This window comes from Chlorocebus sabaeus, chromosome 13 (assembly GCF_047675955.1).
Source record: "Chlorocebus sabaeus isolate Y175 chromosome 13, mChlSab1.0.hap1, whole genome shotgun sequence".
Taxonomy (NCBI): Eukaryota; Metazoa; Chordata; class Mammalia; order Primates; family Cercopithecidae; genus Chlorocebus; species Chlorocebus sabaeus.
In genome coordinates, this window is record NC_132916.1 from 33,809,915 (window position 1) to 33,826,558 (window position 16,644).

General features: G+C 37.8%; 1 protein-coding gene across 3 annotated transcripts in view; it reads right to left on the reverse strand.

The window, feature by feature from the left end:
- The window catches only part of AK9 (adenylate kinase 9), a 177,384-nt gene that overhangs the window by 90,061 nt on the left and 70,679 nt on the right, over positions 1-16,644 (reverse strand). For all 3 annotated transcript variants that reach the window (XM_038001024.2, XM_073022407.1, XM_038001023.2), the window contains exons 16-17: positions 13,347-13,430; positions 11,700-11,848 (exon numbers count right to left, since the gene is read on the reverse strand). In XM_038001024.2, the coding sequence (XP_037856952.2) occupies positions 11,700-11,848; positions 13,347-13,430 (233 nt within the window). The remainder of the gene's footprint in view (positions 1-11,699; positions 11,849-13,346; positions 13,431-16,644) is intronic.

Sequence of the window (16,644 nt, forward strand, 5' to 3'; positions counted from 1 at the left end):
TCTTTTATTTCCAAAGTTGCTATACTAGAGCAATAAAATAATAATAAAAGCAAGGTATTTCATGGCAAAGTTATCTCAGGGTAAACACTGCAGCTGCAGTTGCCACCAGTGAGTATTCTAAGGGCAAATGGGAAAAGGATTAAAGAAGACCAAAAATAGGACTCTAATATCTTCTGGCTCGTAAGGTTTCTGGTGAGAAGTCTGTTGTTAGTTTAACGAGATTTCTTTTATAAGTGATTAGATGCTTCTCTCTTTCTGCTTTTAGGATTTTTTTTTCCTTCACATTGACATTAGATAGTCTGATGACTATATGCCTTGGTGAGGTCCTTCTTGCACTATATCTTACCATAGTTTTATGATCTTCTTACACCTGGCTGTCTAGATCTCTGACAAAATTAAGGAAGTTTTCTTAAATTATTTCTTCAAATAGGTTTTCCACACTTTTTACTTTTTCTTTTTCTTCCTCTGGAATACCTATAACTAGTAGGTTGGGACACTATATATAATCCCATATTTCTGGAAGAGTTTATTAGTTTTTTTTTTTTTTTGTCTAACTGAGTTAATTCAGAAGCCTTGTCTTGCAACTCTGAGATTGTTTCTTCTGCTTGTGCTGGGCTATTGTTAAAGCTTTCAACTGTATTTTGCAATTCCTTCAATAAATTTTTCATTTCTACAATTTAGAAAAATCTATCTCATCTTTCAAATCCTAAATTGTTTTTCTGATTTCTTCGTGTATGTTTTCAACATTCTTTTGGATTGCATTGAGTTTCTTTAAAATCTAAACCAGGAAAAGTCAAGTCCCTGAATAGACAAATAACAAGTTCTGAAATTGAGGCAGTAATTAATAGCCTACCAACCAAAAAAAGTCAAGGACCAGAAGGATTCACAGCTGAATTCTACCAGAGGTACAAAGAGGAGCTGGTACCATTCCTTCTGAAACTATTCCAAACAATGGAAAAAGAGGGACTCCTTCCTAACTCATTTTACTAGGCCAGCATCATCTTGATACCAAAACTTGGCAGGGATGCAACAACAACAATAAAATTTCAGGCCAATGTCTCTGATGAACATTTATGCAAAAATCCTCAATAAAATACTGGCAAACCAAATCCAGCAGCACATCAAAAAGCTTATCCACACGATCAAGTTGGCTTCATCCCTGGTATGCAAGGCTGGTTCAACAAATGCAAATCAATAAACGTAATCCATCACATAAACAGAACCAAAGACAAAAACCATATGTTATCTTAATAGATGCAGAAAAGGCCTTTGATAAAATTCAACACCCTGTCATGCTAAAAACTCTCAGTAAACTAGCTATTGATGGAACATATCTCAAAATAATAAGAGCTATTTATATCAAACTCATAGCCAATATCATACCAAATGGGCAAAAGCTGGAAGCATTCCCTTTCAAAACTGGCACAAGACAAGGATGCCCTCTCTCAACACTCCTATTCAACATAGTATTAGAAGTTCTGGCCAGGACAATCAGGCAAGAGAAAGAAATAAACGGTATTCAAATAGGAAGAGAGGAAGTCAAATTTTCTCTCTTTGCAGATGACATGATTGTACATTTAGAAGACCCCATCGTCTCAGCCCAAAATCTCCTTAGGCTGATAAGCAAATTCAGCAAAGTGTCGGGATACAAAATCAGTGTGCAAAAGTCACAAGCATTCCTATGCACCAATAATAGACAGAGAGCCAAATCATGAGTTAACTCTCATTTACAATTGCTACAAAGAGCATAAAATACCTAGGAATACAACTTATGAGGGATGTGAAGGACCTCTTCAAGGAGAACTACAAACCACTGTTCAAGGAAATAAGAGAGGACACAAACAAATGGAAAACCATTCCATGCTCATGGATAGGAAGAATCAAATTGTGAAAATGGCCATACTGCCCAAAATAATTTATAGATTCAATCTATCCTCATCAAGCTACCATTGACATTCTTCAAAGGATTAGAAAAAACTACATTAAATTACATATGGAACCAAAAAAGAGCTTGTATAGCCAAGACAATTCGGCCGGGCGCGGTGGCTCAAGCCTGTAATCCCAGCACTTTGGGAGGCCGAGACGGGCGGATCATGAGGTCAGGAGATCGAGACCATCCTGGCTAACACGGTGAAACCCCGTCTCTACTAAAAAAAGTACAAAAAACTAGCCGGGCAAGGTGGCGGGCGCCTGTAGTCCCAGCTACTCGGGAGGCTGAGGCAGGAGAATGGCGTGAACCCGGGAGGCGGAGCTTGCAGTGAGCTGAGATCCGGCCACTGCACTCCAGCCTGGGTGACAGAGCAAGACTCCGTCTCAAAAAAAAAAAAAAAAAAAAAAAAAAGACAATCCTAAGCAATAAGAACCAAGCTGGAGGCATCACATTTCCTGACCTCAAACTATACTACAAGACTACAGTAACCAAAACAGAATGGTACTGGTACCAAAACAGATATATAGACCAATGGAACAGAACAGAGCCCTCAGAAATAACACCACACATCTACAACCATCTGATCTTTGACAAACCTGACAAAAACAAGCAATGGGGAAAGGATTCCCTGTTTAATAAATGCTATTGGGAAAACTGGTGAGCCATATGCAGAAAACTGAAACTGAACCCCCTCCTTTCCCCTTATATAGAAATTAACTCAAGATGAATTAAAGACTTAAACATAAGACCTAAAACCATAAAAACTCTATAAGAAAACCTAAGTAATACCATTCAGGACATAGGCATGTGCAAAGACTTCATGACAAAAACACCAAAAGCAATTGCAACAATAGCCAAAATTGACAAATAGGATCTAATTAAATTAAATAGCTTCTGTACAGCAAAAGAAACTATCATCAGAGTGAACAGGCAACCTACAGAATGGGAGAAAATTTTTGCAATTTCTCCATCTGAGAAAGGTCTAATATCCAGAATCTACAAGAAACTTAAACAAATTTATAAGAAAAAAATAAACAACCTCATCAAAAAGTGGGCAAAGGATATGAACAGACACTTCTCAAAAGAAGACATTTATGTGGCCAACAAACAAATGAAAAAAAGCTCATCATCACTGGTCATTAGAGAAATGCAAATCAAAACCACAATGAGATACCATCTTACTCCAGTTAGAATGGCGATCATTAGAAAGTCAGGAAACAACAGATGCTGGAGAGAATGTGGAGAAATAGGAATACTTTTACACTGTTGGTGGGAGCGTAAATTAGTTCAACCATTGTGGAAGACAGTGTGGCGATTCCTCAAGGATCTAGAACTAGAAATACCATTTGACCCAGCAATCCCATCACTGGGTATATACCCAAAAGATTATTAATCATTTTACTATAAAGACACATGCACATGTATGTTTATTGTGGCACTATTCACAATACCACAACACAATACTTGGAACCAACCCAAATGCCCATCAATGATAGACTGGATAAAGAAAATGTGGCACATATATACCATGGAATACTATGCAGCCATAAAAAAGGATGAGTTCATGTCCTTTGCAGGGACATGGATGAAGCTGGAAACCATCATTCTCAGCAAACTAACACACGAACAGAAAACCAAACACCACATGTTCTCACTCATAAGTGGGAGTTGAACTATGAGAACACATGGACACAGGGAGGGGAACATCACACAACAGAGCCTGTTGGGGGGTAGGGGACTATGGGAGGGATAGCTTTAGGAGAAATACTTATGTAGATGACAGGTTGATGGGTGCAGCAAACCACCATGGCACATGTATACCTATGTAACAAACGTGCACATTCTGCACATGTATCCCAGAACTTAAAGTATAATTTAAATTAAAAAAAAGAAAAAAAAATAAATAAATAAAATAAAAATGAAAAAAAAATATTTCTATTGGGTATTGCAGTTCAACCTCTGAGCCAACAGGCGGTACTTCCAGATAAGAGTTGGCTGCAGCCAATGCAGATGGGTATATGCTTGATCTTTGTTTATCAAGAGAAGCTCTCTGTTGCCTCAGGCAATGAATGGGCTGTCAGGTGGAAGGCACAGTGGTCTGAGTTTCCCCCTCAGCCCTGGAGAGGAGACGAAGCTGAGTGAGGCCTAACTGGGCCGACCCACCTACATGTCTTCCAATGGCAGGAACCAGTACCAGCTCCAAAAGGGGATACGGGCATAGTCACCAAGTACCCACACATGTGCCAGGGCATGGAGTGGAGAAACGTCTGCTGCCCCAAGTTCTCCACGTGGGAAAGGAGGGGCAGCCTAAACTCCTCATCCTTATCCTTAGGGCAGCCTAAGCTCCTCATTTGGAGGACCTAGAAGAGTGGATGCTCCAAATGCCTGGAGATATGTCCTGGCATGAAGTGGAAAGGATGCTGCTGCACCAAGATGTCTGCACCTGAAGGGAGGGGTGGCTTAGACTCCTAATTCAGGTTAGCAGGTGTGCCTAATGCTTAGAAATATAACAGGCATGAAGTGAAGAGAGTGCCACTGCAATGAAATCTGTGAACAGGAAGGGAGGGGTGGCTAAGGCTTTTAAACAAAGTGAGTGGGTTGTATAACACAACTTCTTTATCCAGTCCTCCATGGATGGACACTTAGTTTGATTCCATATCACTGCTATTCTTAATAAAGCTGCGATAAACATATGAGTGCAGTTATCTTTTTGAGATAATGATTTCTTTTCCTTTGGGTAGATACCCAGTAGTGGGATTGCTAGATCATATTGTAGTTGTATTTTTAGTTCTTCATTCAACCTTTTTTTAATGGGTTTATAGTATTTTATCAAAAAAACCTTAATTTGTTTAATCACCTCTTACTGTTAAATATTTATGCCATTTGTAATTTTACTATAACACTGTGATGAAAATCTTTATATATAAAATCTTTATTTTACTAACATGGTGTTTTTTATATACAACATCTGTGAATCTTTGTTCAAATATTATATATTTCTTCAGATTAGATTCCTGACATGACTTCAGGTCAAAGGGAATGAAAGAGTAAACATTTTAAAGTCTTTTCATACACATTGCCACACTGCTGCCAAAAGCATCTATATCAATTTTCATACTTCCTAACAATGTTTGAAAGTGAGGCTATCAGTACAGCCTCACTAGTACTGATTGTCAAAAAACTTTGCCAATTAGATGAGAAATTGTATCTCATTCTTTTAATTTTTATTGAAACAAACATTAAAATTTTTCTTTAAAAATTTTTTTTTATTGCAACCTCAATTCTTGCCTGCTTCGAAGAAATAATTCAACTGAGGGGCATAAAGCAGAAGAAGAGACTGAGGTAAGTTTCAGAGCAGAAGTGAAAGTTTATTAAAAAGTTTTAGAAGGGTAAGGAAAGAAAGGAAAGGAAAGAAAAAAAGGAAAGTACAACTTGAAAGAGGGTCAAGTGGGCAACTTGAGAAACCCAGTGCCTAAAAATTTTCAATGAACCATTTGTATTTCTTCTTTGATAAAATTTGCTTATATCCCTTGCTTGCTTTTTGATCAGATATTAGATTCTCTACAGATTTCTAAGAAATTAATGATATATTTATTATAAATACTTTCCCCAGTTTGTCCCTTGCCTTACATTTTTGACTTGCATACTTTTTTTATAGAGAGATGGTCATTATTAGATAGTCTATTGAGATTTGCTCTTACAAGTTCTTCCACTGCATTTGTGTCTGGAATTCTTGACCATTCCAAACCATTTCAATGTTAATATGCTTTTTACTAGTCTAAATAAAATACAATTTTTACATTTATCTATTTAATATATATGGAATTTATTTTTATTTTGATAGAAAGTGAGAATCTAAATAGTTTCTTCCCAACAGTTAATTTTATCGACACATTAAATAATTCTTTCCTTTTGGATTGTGATGTAACCTTTGGCATATACTAAATTTTTATCCACACTGAAGTTTGTTTCTGTATCCTCTTTGTAGTTCTGTTGCTTCTGGTATGTTTATCAGGCCTATATACCACTGTAGCATTACAACGTATTTTACCAGTTGGTAGAGTAAGTCTCCCTCTGTCATACTTCTTTGTCGAACTGTTCTAGTCTCAATTATTGATTTTTCCAGATAAACTTTAGAGTCATGCTGTCAGTTTTGAAAAAAATTGATATTTTTATTAGAACTGTATCAAATCTATAAATTAACTGAGAAAGATACCTTAATAAGATTTTGTCTTTACATATAAGAATTTATGTCTCTATTTATTGATATCTGCTTTTGTTCACATTAAAAATTTTAATAATTTTATTCATGTGGATCCTTCATCTTTATTTCAAACTTAGTTATATTACATTTATGTTCTTGTCACATGTGGATTGTTAAAATTCTTTTGGCTACCTTATTTCTGAATGAAATTATTAGCTCATTGTTTTTTAGATTATATTTAAAAAATAAATAGTATCAACTGCAATAATGATTATATTTCTCCTCTATTCTAATAGTTATTCCTCTTATTATGTTTCAAGGCATTGTATAAAGCTAAAATTTCTATAAATCATTAAGAATGGGTGTGACAGCAGATGGGCATGGTGGCAAGTAGTCCCAGCTTCTTGAGAGGCTGAGGTGGGAGGATCACTTGAGCCCAGGAGTTTGAGACCAGTCTGGGCAACACAGCAAGGCTCCATCTCCCAAAAAAAATGAGTGTCATAGGAATATCATTGTCTTGTTTCTGACTTTAAGGTTATATGGTCTGCAGTCTGAAGCCAAACTCATTTGTCATGTTAATAAGGTATTCTGCTATCCTTAATGTGACAAGATAATTTATTGAGATATTCATTTGAATTTTTTCTTGCTATGTTTTTTTCATCCCCACTCTGAGAAGGGAACAAGGACCTCCAAGCTCCTTTTTTGGAGAAGTTTGTGTGGCAGAGCTGAATGCATTAGATGTCTTTCTGATTTCAGTTTATCCCACATGATTCTGATGCAAATGGAAAAAGTTCAAATACTGAGCAATTTTGCAGTAAGAGAGAAATGAAACATGATAGGCATCTCCCATGGCTTCAGGAAAAGAGGTGGCTTGAAAGGAGAGGTGCTACTGTTGTCGAAGTAGCCCAAGTTGCTCAAGTTCAGAAACATTCAAAGCTAAGGTGAGGAAAGGTTTGAGGGATGAGGACTTGGATACCTGAGGATGCAAATTTTGGATGAATCGGCCACAAAGCTTTATTTTGGGAATGTATTGAGGTGATTCCTTAGTTGGGATAACTGTGGGGAGAAGGTGAAAACCTTCCCCATGATTTCATATTCTAAAGAATTCCAGAGTATGTGGCCAGGCAGAGGGGTGAGGAGGCTCTGAGGCTGGGGACTATGCCTGTTGGGGGAGTGGTGAGGACAAGGGCCCCGAGAAGCCTTTACATGTGGTCTGTGTCCAGTCTGGCTGTCACCAGAGAGAACCATGGAAATGGGCTCTCAAGAGTTTTAATCAAATAAAATTAAAGTGGCACTTCCTTTTGACAAAAATGGTATACATTTTTGTATATTACTCATTCTTCTATCCTCTTGTGATTTTAACTTAAAAGATTTACTTTTTCTGCATTTAAACATACTATTTCTGGATTCCCTTACTCTACACTATTTTATGTTTACTTTATATTTTATGACTTGTGAATAGATAGATAGATAGATAGATAGATAGATAGATACATACATACATACATACATACATACATACATAGGAGACCGAGACTGGGGGAAGCAGAGGAAATAGGACATGACCCAGAGAGACATAGGAGGCACAGAAAGACATAACGATGGTGCCAAGTACACAGATACAAAGGTGCCAAGTACATGGTGCCAAGTACACAGAAATGAACAACAGATAGGTACAGATGTTAGAGGGAAACCATGTAGACAGAGAAGCATGTTAATGACACAGAAGGGTGCAGAGATAAGAGAACAGGCTGTGGTTAGATGTGCAGTTGGATAACAAGTCATGAGCTTCAACTGGAAAACACAGAGTGGCATGTTTGACACAAAAGGCCCACCTCCCTAGAGGTTGCTACTGTTTTTCTGTTAGGTACTGGGCAAGTACCTTTCATACAGTCAGTGTAACAGCTTCACTCAACAAAAGTGCTCAGAACAGCAGAAGCAGAGAATACAGCTGCTGTAGAGTAAGGTCCCATGTCCCTCTGCCTCTGCTTCCCTTGGGTGCTCTGTAGCTGGTCAAGGTGGGAGAACAGGGAGAAGTGCGAATGGTTTGGTATGAACAAAATAATTTCTGTGCATTCTCCATGGCAAGGGAGTGACTCTTCTCTTCCTTTGGTAGAAACAATATCTATCATTATTTCTACATTTTTAAGGCTTTAAAATACTGTTAAACTATAATTCTAAGAAATTCTTTAAAAAATGCTTAACTGATCCATTTGTAAGTAAAATATAACCTATTTGCTTTCCCTGGACTGAATCATACATTAGGTCCAAGCGCATCAGTCATATCTATTCTACACATGGGCTGTGAGCTTCAGACAAAAAACCAGAATTTAATGGGAGGCACAATTTTTAAAATGGGATAAAAAATGGTTGCAGCAACAATTAGAAAATAAAATAAAACACTAATATCATTTACAGTAGCATCAAAATACACCAAATACCTAAAAATAAACCTAACGAGAGATGTTGAAGACCTTTACCTTGAAAATTACAGAACAATGCTGGGAAAAATTAAAGAAGACCTAAATTAATTATAGTCAGTCTTCTGTATCCATGGCTCTGCATCTGTGCATTCAACCAACCACGGATATAAAATATTTGGGAAAAAAAGGATGGTCACGTCTGTACTAAACATGTGCAGACTTGTTTTTCTCATCATTATTCCCTAAACAATATAGTGTAAACAACTATTTACATACCATATACATTGTATTAGGCATTATAAGTAATCTAAAGATGATTTAAAGTATATGGAAGGATGTGCATAGGTTATATGCAAATACCATGCCATTTTATACAAGGAACTTGAACATTCATGGATTTTTGTATCTGTGAGGGTCATGGAAATAATCCACTGAGGATATCCACTGAGGGTACTGAGGGATGGCTGTACAAATATTTTATATTCATGGATTATAAGACTCAATATTGTAAAGATGACAGTCTTAGCCAAATTTACCTAATAGATACAATGCAACCTGATCAAAATGCCTGCAGAGGGGTGTGTGTGTGTGTGTGTGTGTGAAAATTGAGTAGCTGATTCTAAAATTTATGTGGAAGTAAAAAGGACCTATAATAGCTAAGATAATCTTAAAGTAAGCAGAAGAAAACATAATGTATGACACAGAGAAGGATGCAATGACAGGAGAAACAGGGTGTTGAAGAATTCACTCCCTCAGATGTCATGATTTATTATAAAGCTACAGCAGGGCCAGGCACAGTGGATCATGCCTGTAATCCCAGCACTTTGGGAGGCCAAGGTAGGTGGATCACTTGAGGTCAGGAGTTCTAGATCACACTGGCCAACATGGTGAAATTCCGTCTTTACTAAAAAAATACAAAAAATTAGCCAGGCATGGTGGCATACACCTGCAGTCCCAGGTACTCGGGAGGCTGAGGCAGGAGAATTGCTTGAACCCATGAGATGGAGGTTGCAGTGAGCTGAGATCGCGCCCTGCACTCCAGCCTGGGTGACAGAGCGAGACTCTGGCTCAAAAAAAAAAAACAACCAAAAAACTACAGTAGTTAAGACATGTGGCTCTTGCACAGACAAACAGACTAATGGAATAGAACAAAGAGTCTATAAAGGGACTACATATATATGGCCACTTGATATATGATAGTGGAGAAAGGATGGTCTTTTCAATAAGCGGTGTTAGAGCAACTAGTTATCCATCTTGAAAAAAAATACAACTTGACCACATTGTGGTAAATGATTAGTGATGTTAAGTACCTTTTTATTTGTATATTGTCCATTTGAATATTGTTTTTGATACACAAAAATTAGTTTCAAATGGACCATAGATCCAAATATGAAAGATAAAGCAAGGTTTCCAGAAGAAAACCTAGGAGAATATCTTCCTGACTTTGGGTAGGCAAATATTTCTGAAACAGAACATGAAAAGCACTAACTGTGAAAGACAAAATTAATAAATTTGATTTCAATAAAATTAACTCCTATTATTCAAGACAGAAGATATTTGTAAAGATAACTGCAAAATATCCAACAAAGAATCATACTCAGAATACATAAACATGAATCAAAAAAGAGACAATCCAATTTAAAAAATAAAAACAAAACCTCCAAAACCCCAAAACAACATGGGCATATGACTTGTACAGGCCCATCTCAAAGGAGCATATCTCTAGCTGCTTATGAAAAATAGTTCTCCTAATCATAAAGATCATAGAACTGATGATGGGTAAAACTGTCTCCTCCACAGGTCTCTGGTCTTTTGAGAAATGCCAACCTGATATGAGCTTGGGAGTTAAAATCTCATATGATTTAAATGGTCCCAGAGCTACAGTTTACCATCTAATACTATAAATATTCCTGTATCAGAAGTGTAGGACTCCTTGTGGATTTATATCCTCCAGAATAAACTCTGAAGAGAATGGAGAAAAATTTCACTCAAGAGCAAATATGGTAATTCCACACTCCCAAACATGTCCCTCACTTGCAGATCTCCTCTGCGATTGTTTCTCTTACCTCCCAGGCAGAGATGATGGCTCTGACCTTCATGGAATTCCTATACCTCATACACATCTATTTGCCTCTAGCACATGATAACTCAGCTATTGGTTTACATGTCAGTTCAGTCTTCCCCACCTGACGGATAGCTCCTTAAAGGAAAGGGCTGTGTTTAATCCATCTTCAGATTCCTGGTATCTAACACAGTATGGGGCAGATAGTAAGTACTCATAATATTTCTGAAGGACTAAATGGATGATAGAACAACCAGAAGACAGACATGCAGAAAACTTTGAAAGGTCTGTATGAGAAGGTCAAAGGGAGCCATGGGAATCTGAGAGTCAGAGAGGCCGGTAGGGCCTGGGGCTTGAGGAAACCACCCAATGTGTTACAAAAAGGTTCCATACTCTAACATCATATATATTTTCTTCACATAGTAATTTTAAGCTAAATCACAGAGATATATAGAAGTTCATCAAGGGCTGAAAAGATTAGTTCTGCTTTTGATTTTGCTCTGAATGTTTACTTAAGATCTTTGTACAAAACAGACCCACATGAATATCCTGTTCTTTATAAACAAACAATGGGCCTTCTGACCTGCCATTGATAGATAGCATTTGAGGATTTTTTTCCCCTTTAGACTGGAATAGCACACGTGTGTCCACTCATCTCCCCTATGAACGCATGTTCAAGTTGGTTGGATGAAACTAATTAACCATGGATGGAGCAAAATTTGTCTTGGCTTATAATTAATCAGTTCATAGATGAAACATACAACTTTGGTACCTAGTACCAATATGCATCATCTTTTAACTGAACTGAATCGAAGACAGTAAAATTTAATGAATAATTAATTTCAAAGCATAAAGTTATATTACATAATTTTGTTTATAATTGAAAATTTACCAAAGAGCATCAGTAGTTGTTCACTGGGGTACTTCGCACTTAACAATGCTGACTACACAATGTACATGAATTTGAAGGCTACAAATTTCAACACCATAAGACTCTAAAATAATTATACACATACTAGATTAACATTTTATCAGTAATAGTTAAGTCACTGATAAGAATTACCCGGCTAGGTTTTTTACCTCTCCAAGGACTTCCTGTAAGATTTCAGCATATTTTTCATATGGCTGTTCAAAGTTCATATCCTGTGACATTTTTATAGTCTCCTCAATCATGGACACAACCTCTGGATGATCTGCAGTTACCTCTTCTATTGAGTCTTCTGTTGGGGCTAAAGTAAAATAAGCTGATAAATTAATGCCATTAATAATGTTAGCGGACAATACTACTTGCAATAAAACATGATTGATAATATCTGACCCAAGAAAGTATTATTTTTGTGTCACTGCAGCACATGTTGGAAGGAGGGAGAAATAAGAATCTGGAGACGAAATGTTAAGTCAGGAATCACAGCACCACAAACTCTCAGAGAAGTGACTTAAAGCCAGTGCAGCAGAATGAAAGTGAGAGGCAGGAATAAAGTCATGTCTGGCAGGAGTCAAAACCAGGGAAGAAATGTAGGGGCCAGAGGATTCCAGGAGTCAAGTGAAAACACAAGCATCTAGGGAATGAGTCAAAAAACAAGATGAATACTTCCAGTTACTAATACGAGACTACAAGGGACAGTAAGGGGACAAGAGGTAGGCAAGTTGGAGGGGATGGAGAAAAGGTGGCATAGGCTGGTGTTTTAAGTGTTACACTTGATTCTTGTCCTCTTTGGTGCTGAAGTGTGTCCTTGCCCGGCTGAGTTGGCTCTCAGGCTGCATCGTGATGTAAATCTTTGTTCATCTGCTACTCTAATGAGATAGGAGTTTGGCAGTTTCACCTGACTCCTTGAATTCTGCATTTGCAGTCAAGCTTCTGAGCCTCTGCCTCAGGGTTCCATCTGTCAGGGTCTCTAGCGGGAGCCAGACTGATCCCAACCCAAAAAATCCCAAAGGGCCTTCAAAAGCAGTTGCCTGCTGCCCTCCCTGTCTGAAAGTATTCTCAGGGATCAAAAGACTCACAGTTCCTGAAAGCCAGAGCAGAAAAGTCAAGAACCCATGATCTTACTGTGCCCATGGGAGTGGGTACATAATGAAGCAGAAACAGCCAGGCAAAGATGCGAAATGTGCTAGAAGCCGCTAATTGTCCACCCAATATCCATTCGCCTCTTCCTTCACACAGCAACCCTCATTTTGTCAAGGCTAGCAATGTGCCCAGCTGAAAAACTACATCTCTCAACTTCCCTTATAGCTTGGACAGCCAATAAGAGGCAAGCAGAGTTTGTGTGTGCGCACGTGTGTGTGTGTGTGTGCACTTGCCTGCACATGTGCTCCTCACACTTGGCTGACTCAGCTAACTGCCAGTTTTTGTCCTTTGCTTTCCTTTTCCTTTTCCTTTCCCGTGTTCCTGCTCGGTACACTGATGTCATGGCTGGAGCTCCAGCAGCCATCCTGTGGCTTATTATAGTAGCTGTGTGCCAGGGATGGCAGAGCAGAAAGAGAGACTGCCTGTCTTCCCAATATTCTTTTTCACCAAAACAACATATCATGTATTAGTTTTTCAATGTTCTTGCATGTCCAACTTTTCATAATAGAGTAGCCATTAAAATAGAGTACTTGGGTGTTAATCACGCTTTCATTTTTTAAAAAAATCACACATTTCTTCTTCTAAATTCTGAGGGAACTACTTGTGTTTTTTTTAGAACCACAATATAAAAGAATCAAATTATCCAAATATTAATTTACCTGTATCTGAATACAACTTTACATCTTGACCAGCATCTTGAGAATGCCTTTTAAATGTGGATGTTTCACCAGGTTCTTTTCCATCTGTGAATAAAACATTGTGAATTCCTAAAGAACGGTATTAAAAAAAAAAAAAGTAGGTGACTCCCAAAGAAGATTGTAATATAAGCCTAGGGAACCAGGACTCACATTCCCAATTTTTAATTAAAATAACAACCATAACATTTAAATGGGTCAATATATCTAGCAGCAGATAATGAAGGTAATAACCTTTAACAAAACCAGGAGTAATTTCAGTTTATTATAATGCCAATTGATCTAAACAGAAAAAAACAATCAACAGTGTCCTTCCTGAGGCAACTAACACCCTCTTGACTCCTGGAGGTCAAGGCTGTACTTACTTCAGAGACATGGGGCAGAAGAATGACTTTTTACCCATGGATACTGGCAATATTGGCATCCTTCCAGCAGTGGATAGAGGTACTGCTGCCTGCTTCTAACCTGGACTGCCTCCCCCAAAGAGGGAGCAGTTGTGGATTGGAGTTGGGAACTCCACAGCAGCAAAGATGAGGCTGTCAATTGCCACCTGACGGTCAAAAATTTAATGTACAGGGGGTGGGGTCCTTCTTCTGTGAAGACTGTGTGTGTTAAGGGAAGAGGAGTGCCATACACGAGTTTCTGACAGTGCCCCATTCAATTCTTACTAGGCTTTAAATAAACAGCAGGCAAGCACATCTGTCTGAATTAGTAGGAGAAACTAAAAAAATCAGCTCTATATTATTTAACAAAATAAGTTATAGATGCACTTTAAAACTGAATAAAAAACCACAATATAAGTTTATATAAATAAACTTATACAAATATATATTTATATAAAATTTATATAAATATACATATGTAAAGCTATTATTTATATATGTCCTCTCAATTATTCATATATAAAAATGTCTCTCAGACATTTATATCATTATATATATTATATATTATAAATTGAAAATTTATATAATTATATATGATATAATCAATTCTCTCACTTAGACATTTATATATAATAATAATCTATCCTCTCAGACATTTTATATATATATATAAACGTCTGATTGAGAGGAAGACTGTTCAAGCCTAAAAGTGAAGGAAGAAAGCAACAAAGAGAAAATAATGATTTGACTGCAAAAATGTGAAAAATACCTTTACTTCAAAAACAGCAAGCTGACTTAGAAGACAAACCACTCAATTTGTAAAATATATGAAAAATAAGAGACTAATATAGAAAGTTTATACAGAGACTATATAATTGATATAACCATTTAGAAAAATGGGCAAAAGACAAAAATAGTCACCTCAAAAAAGAAGAAATATAAATGGTTAACAAATATTAATATACATTTCTGAAGCAAAAATTAAAACAACAGAAAATACTGAGGAAGTTTCCGGGATCTGGCTGGCAGGCGCTTTGTCTCGCCTTCGCCACAGTAGGCTCTTCCTGTTAGTCTCTGCTGCTACTTCTTGGCTCTGGGAGGCCCAGGTGGCTCTGCAGCAGCCTCTGCCACCCTGTGACCTGCGGGTATTGGGACATCCCTAGCTGATGCCAGGACACCCGGGAAGCCGAGGAATGGACTCCATGGCTTTTGAGGATGTGGCTGTGAACTCTACCCAGGAGTAATGGGCTTTGCTAGATTCTTCTCAGAAGAATCTCTACAGAGAAGTTATGCGGGAAACCTCTAGGAACCTGGCTTCTGTAGAAATCATATGGTACAGAGACTGTGTGAAAGCAAAGAAGGTAGCAAGTATGGACAAGTTGTCAGCCAAATTCCAAATCTTGATCTGAATGAGAACATTTCTACTGGATTAAAACAATGGGAATGCAGTATTTGTGGAAAAGTCTTTGTATGTCATTCCCTCCTTAATAGGCACATCCTAGCTCACTCAGGATACAAACCATATGGAGAGAAGCAATATAACAGTGTGGGAAATTCTTCGTTTCTGTTCCGGGTGTTAGAAGACACATGATAATGCACAGTGGAAATCCAGCTTATAAATGTACGATATGTGAGAAAGCTTTTTATTTTCTCAATTCAGTTGAAAGACATCAGAGAACTCACACAGGAGAAAAATCCTACAAATGTAAACAATGTGGTAAAGCATTCACTGTTTCCGGTTCTTGTCTAATACATGAATGAACTCACACTGGAGAGAAATCCTATGAATGTAAGGAATGTGGGAAAACATTCAGATTTTCTTGTTCTTTTAAGATGCGTGAAAGGACTCACACTGGAGAAAAACCCTATAAATGTACCAAATGTGATAAAGCCTTCAGCTCTTCCACTTCCCTTCCTTACCATGGAAGCATTCATACTGGAGAGAGACCCTATGAATGTAAACAATGTGGCAAAGCCGTTAGTTGTTTGAGTTCCCTTTGTAACCAAAGAAGTACTCATACTGGAGAGAAACTCTATGAATGTATAAACAATGTGACCAAGCCTTCAGTCGCCTCAGTTCCCTTCACCTCCATGAAAGAATTCATACTGGAGAAAAACCTTATGAATATAAGAGATGCGGAAAAGCCTAACACTTGTTCCAGTCACCTTACTCGCCATGAAAGAAGTCATGATATAGAGGCTGGGTGTAGTGACTCAGCCTATAATCCCAGCACTTTGGGAGGCCAAGGTGTGTGCATTGCTTGAGCCCAGGATTTCATAACCAGCCTGGATTAAAACAATGTGAAACAACCTGGGCAACATGGTGAAACTCTGTCTCTACAAAAAATAAAATAATGCCAGGCGCGGTGGCTCATGCCAGCTACTCGGGAGGCTGAGGCAGGAGAATCACTTGAACCCAGGAGGCGGAGGTTGCAGTGAGCCGAGATTGTGCCACTGCACTCCAGCCTGGCGACAGAGTGAGACTCCATCTCAAAATAAATAAATAAATAAATAAATAAAGCCCCTTGAATGTAAGAAATGTGGTAAAACATTTACTCTTTCCCATTCCCTCATAAACATGAAAGAGCTCACACTGCAGAGTAACCTTAAGAAATGTAGGAAATGTGGTCAAGCCTTCAGATTTTCCCGTTTTTGAAGATTTGGGAGGACTCAGAATGGAGAAAAGCCTTTTGAATTTAAATTTGTGGTAAGGCCTTCAGTTGTGTTAGTTCCATTTGAAGACATCAGCTCATTCCTGAGAAAAACCCTATGAATGTCCAGAATGTGGGAATGTTTCATTTCTCTCACACCCACTCAAGGACATATGAAAATGCACACTGTAGCTGGCTGGACCTTGTAAATACAAGAACGTACACAGA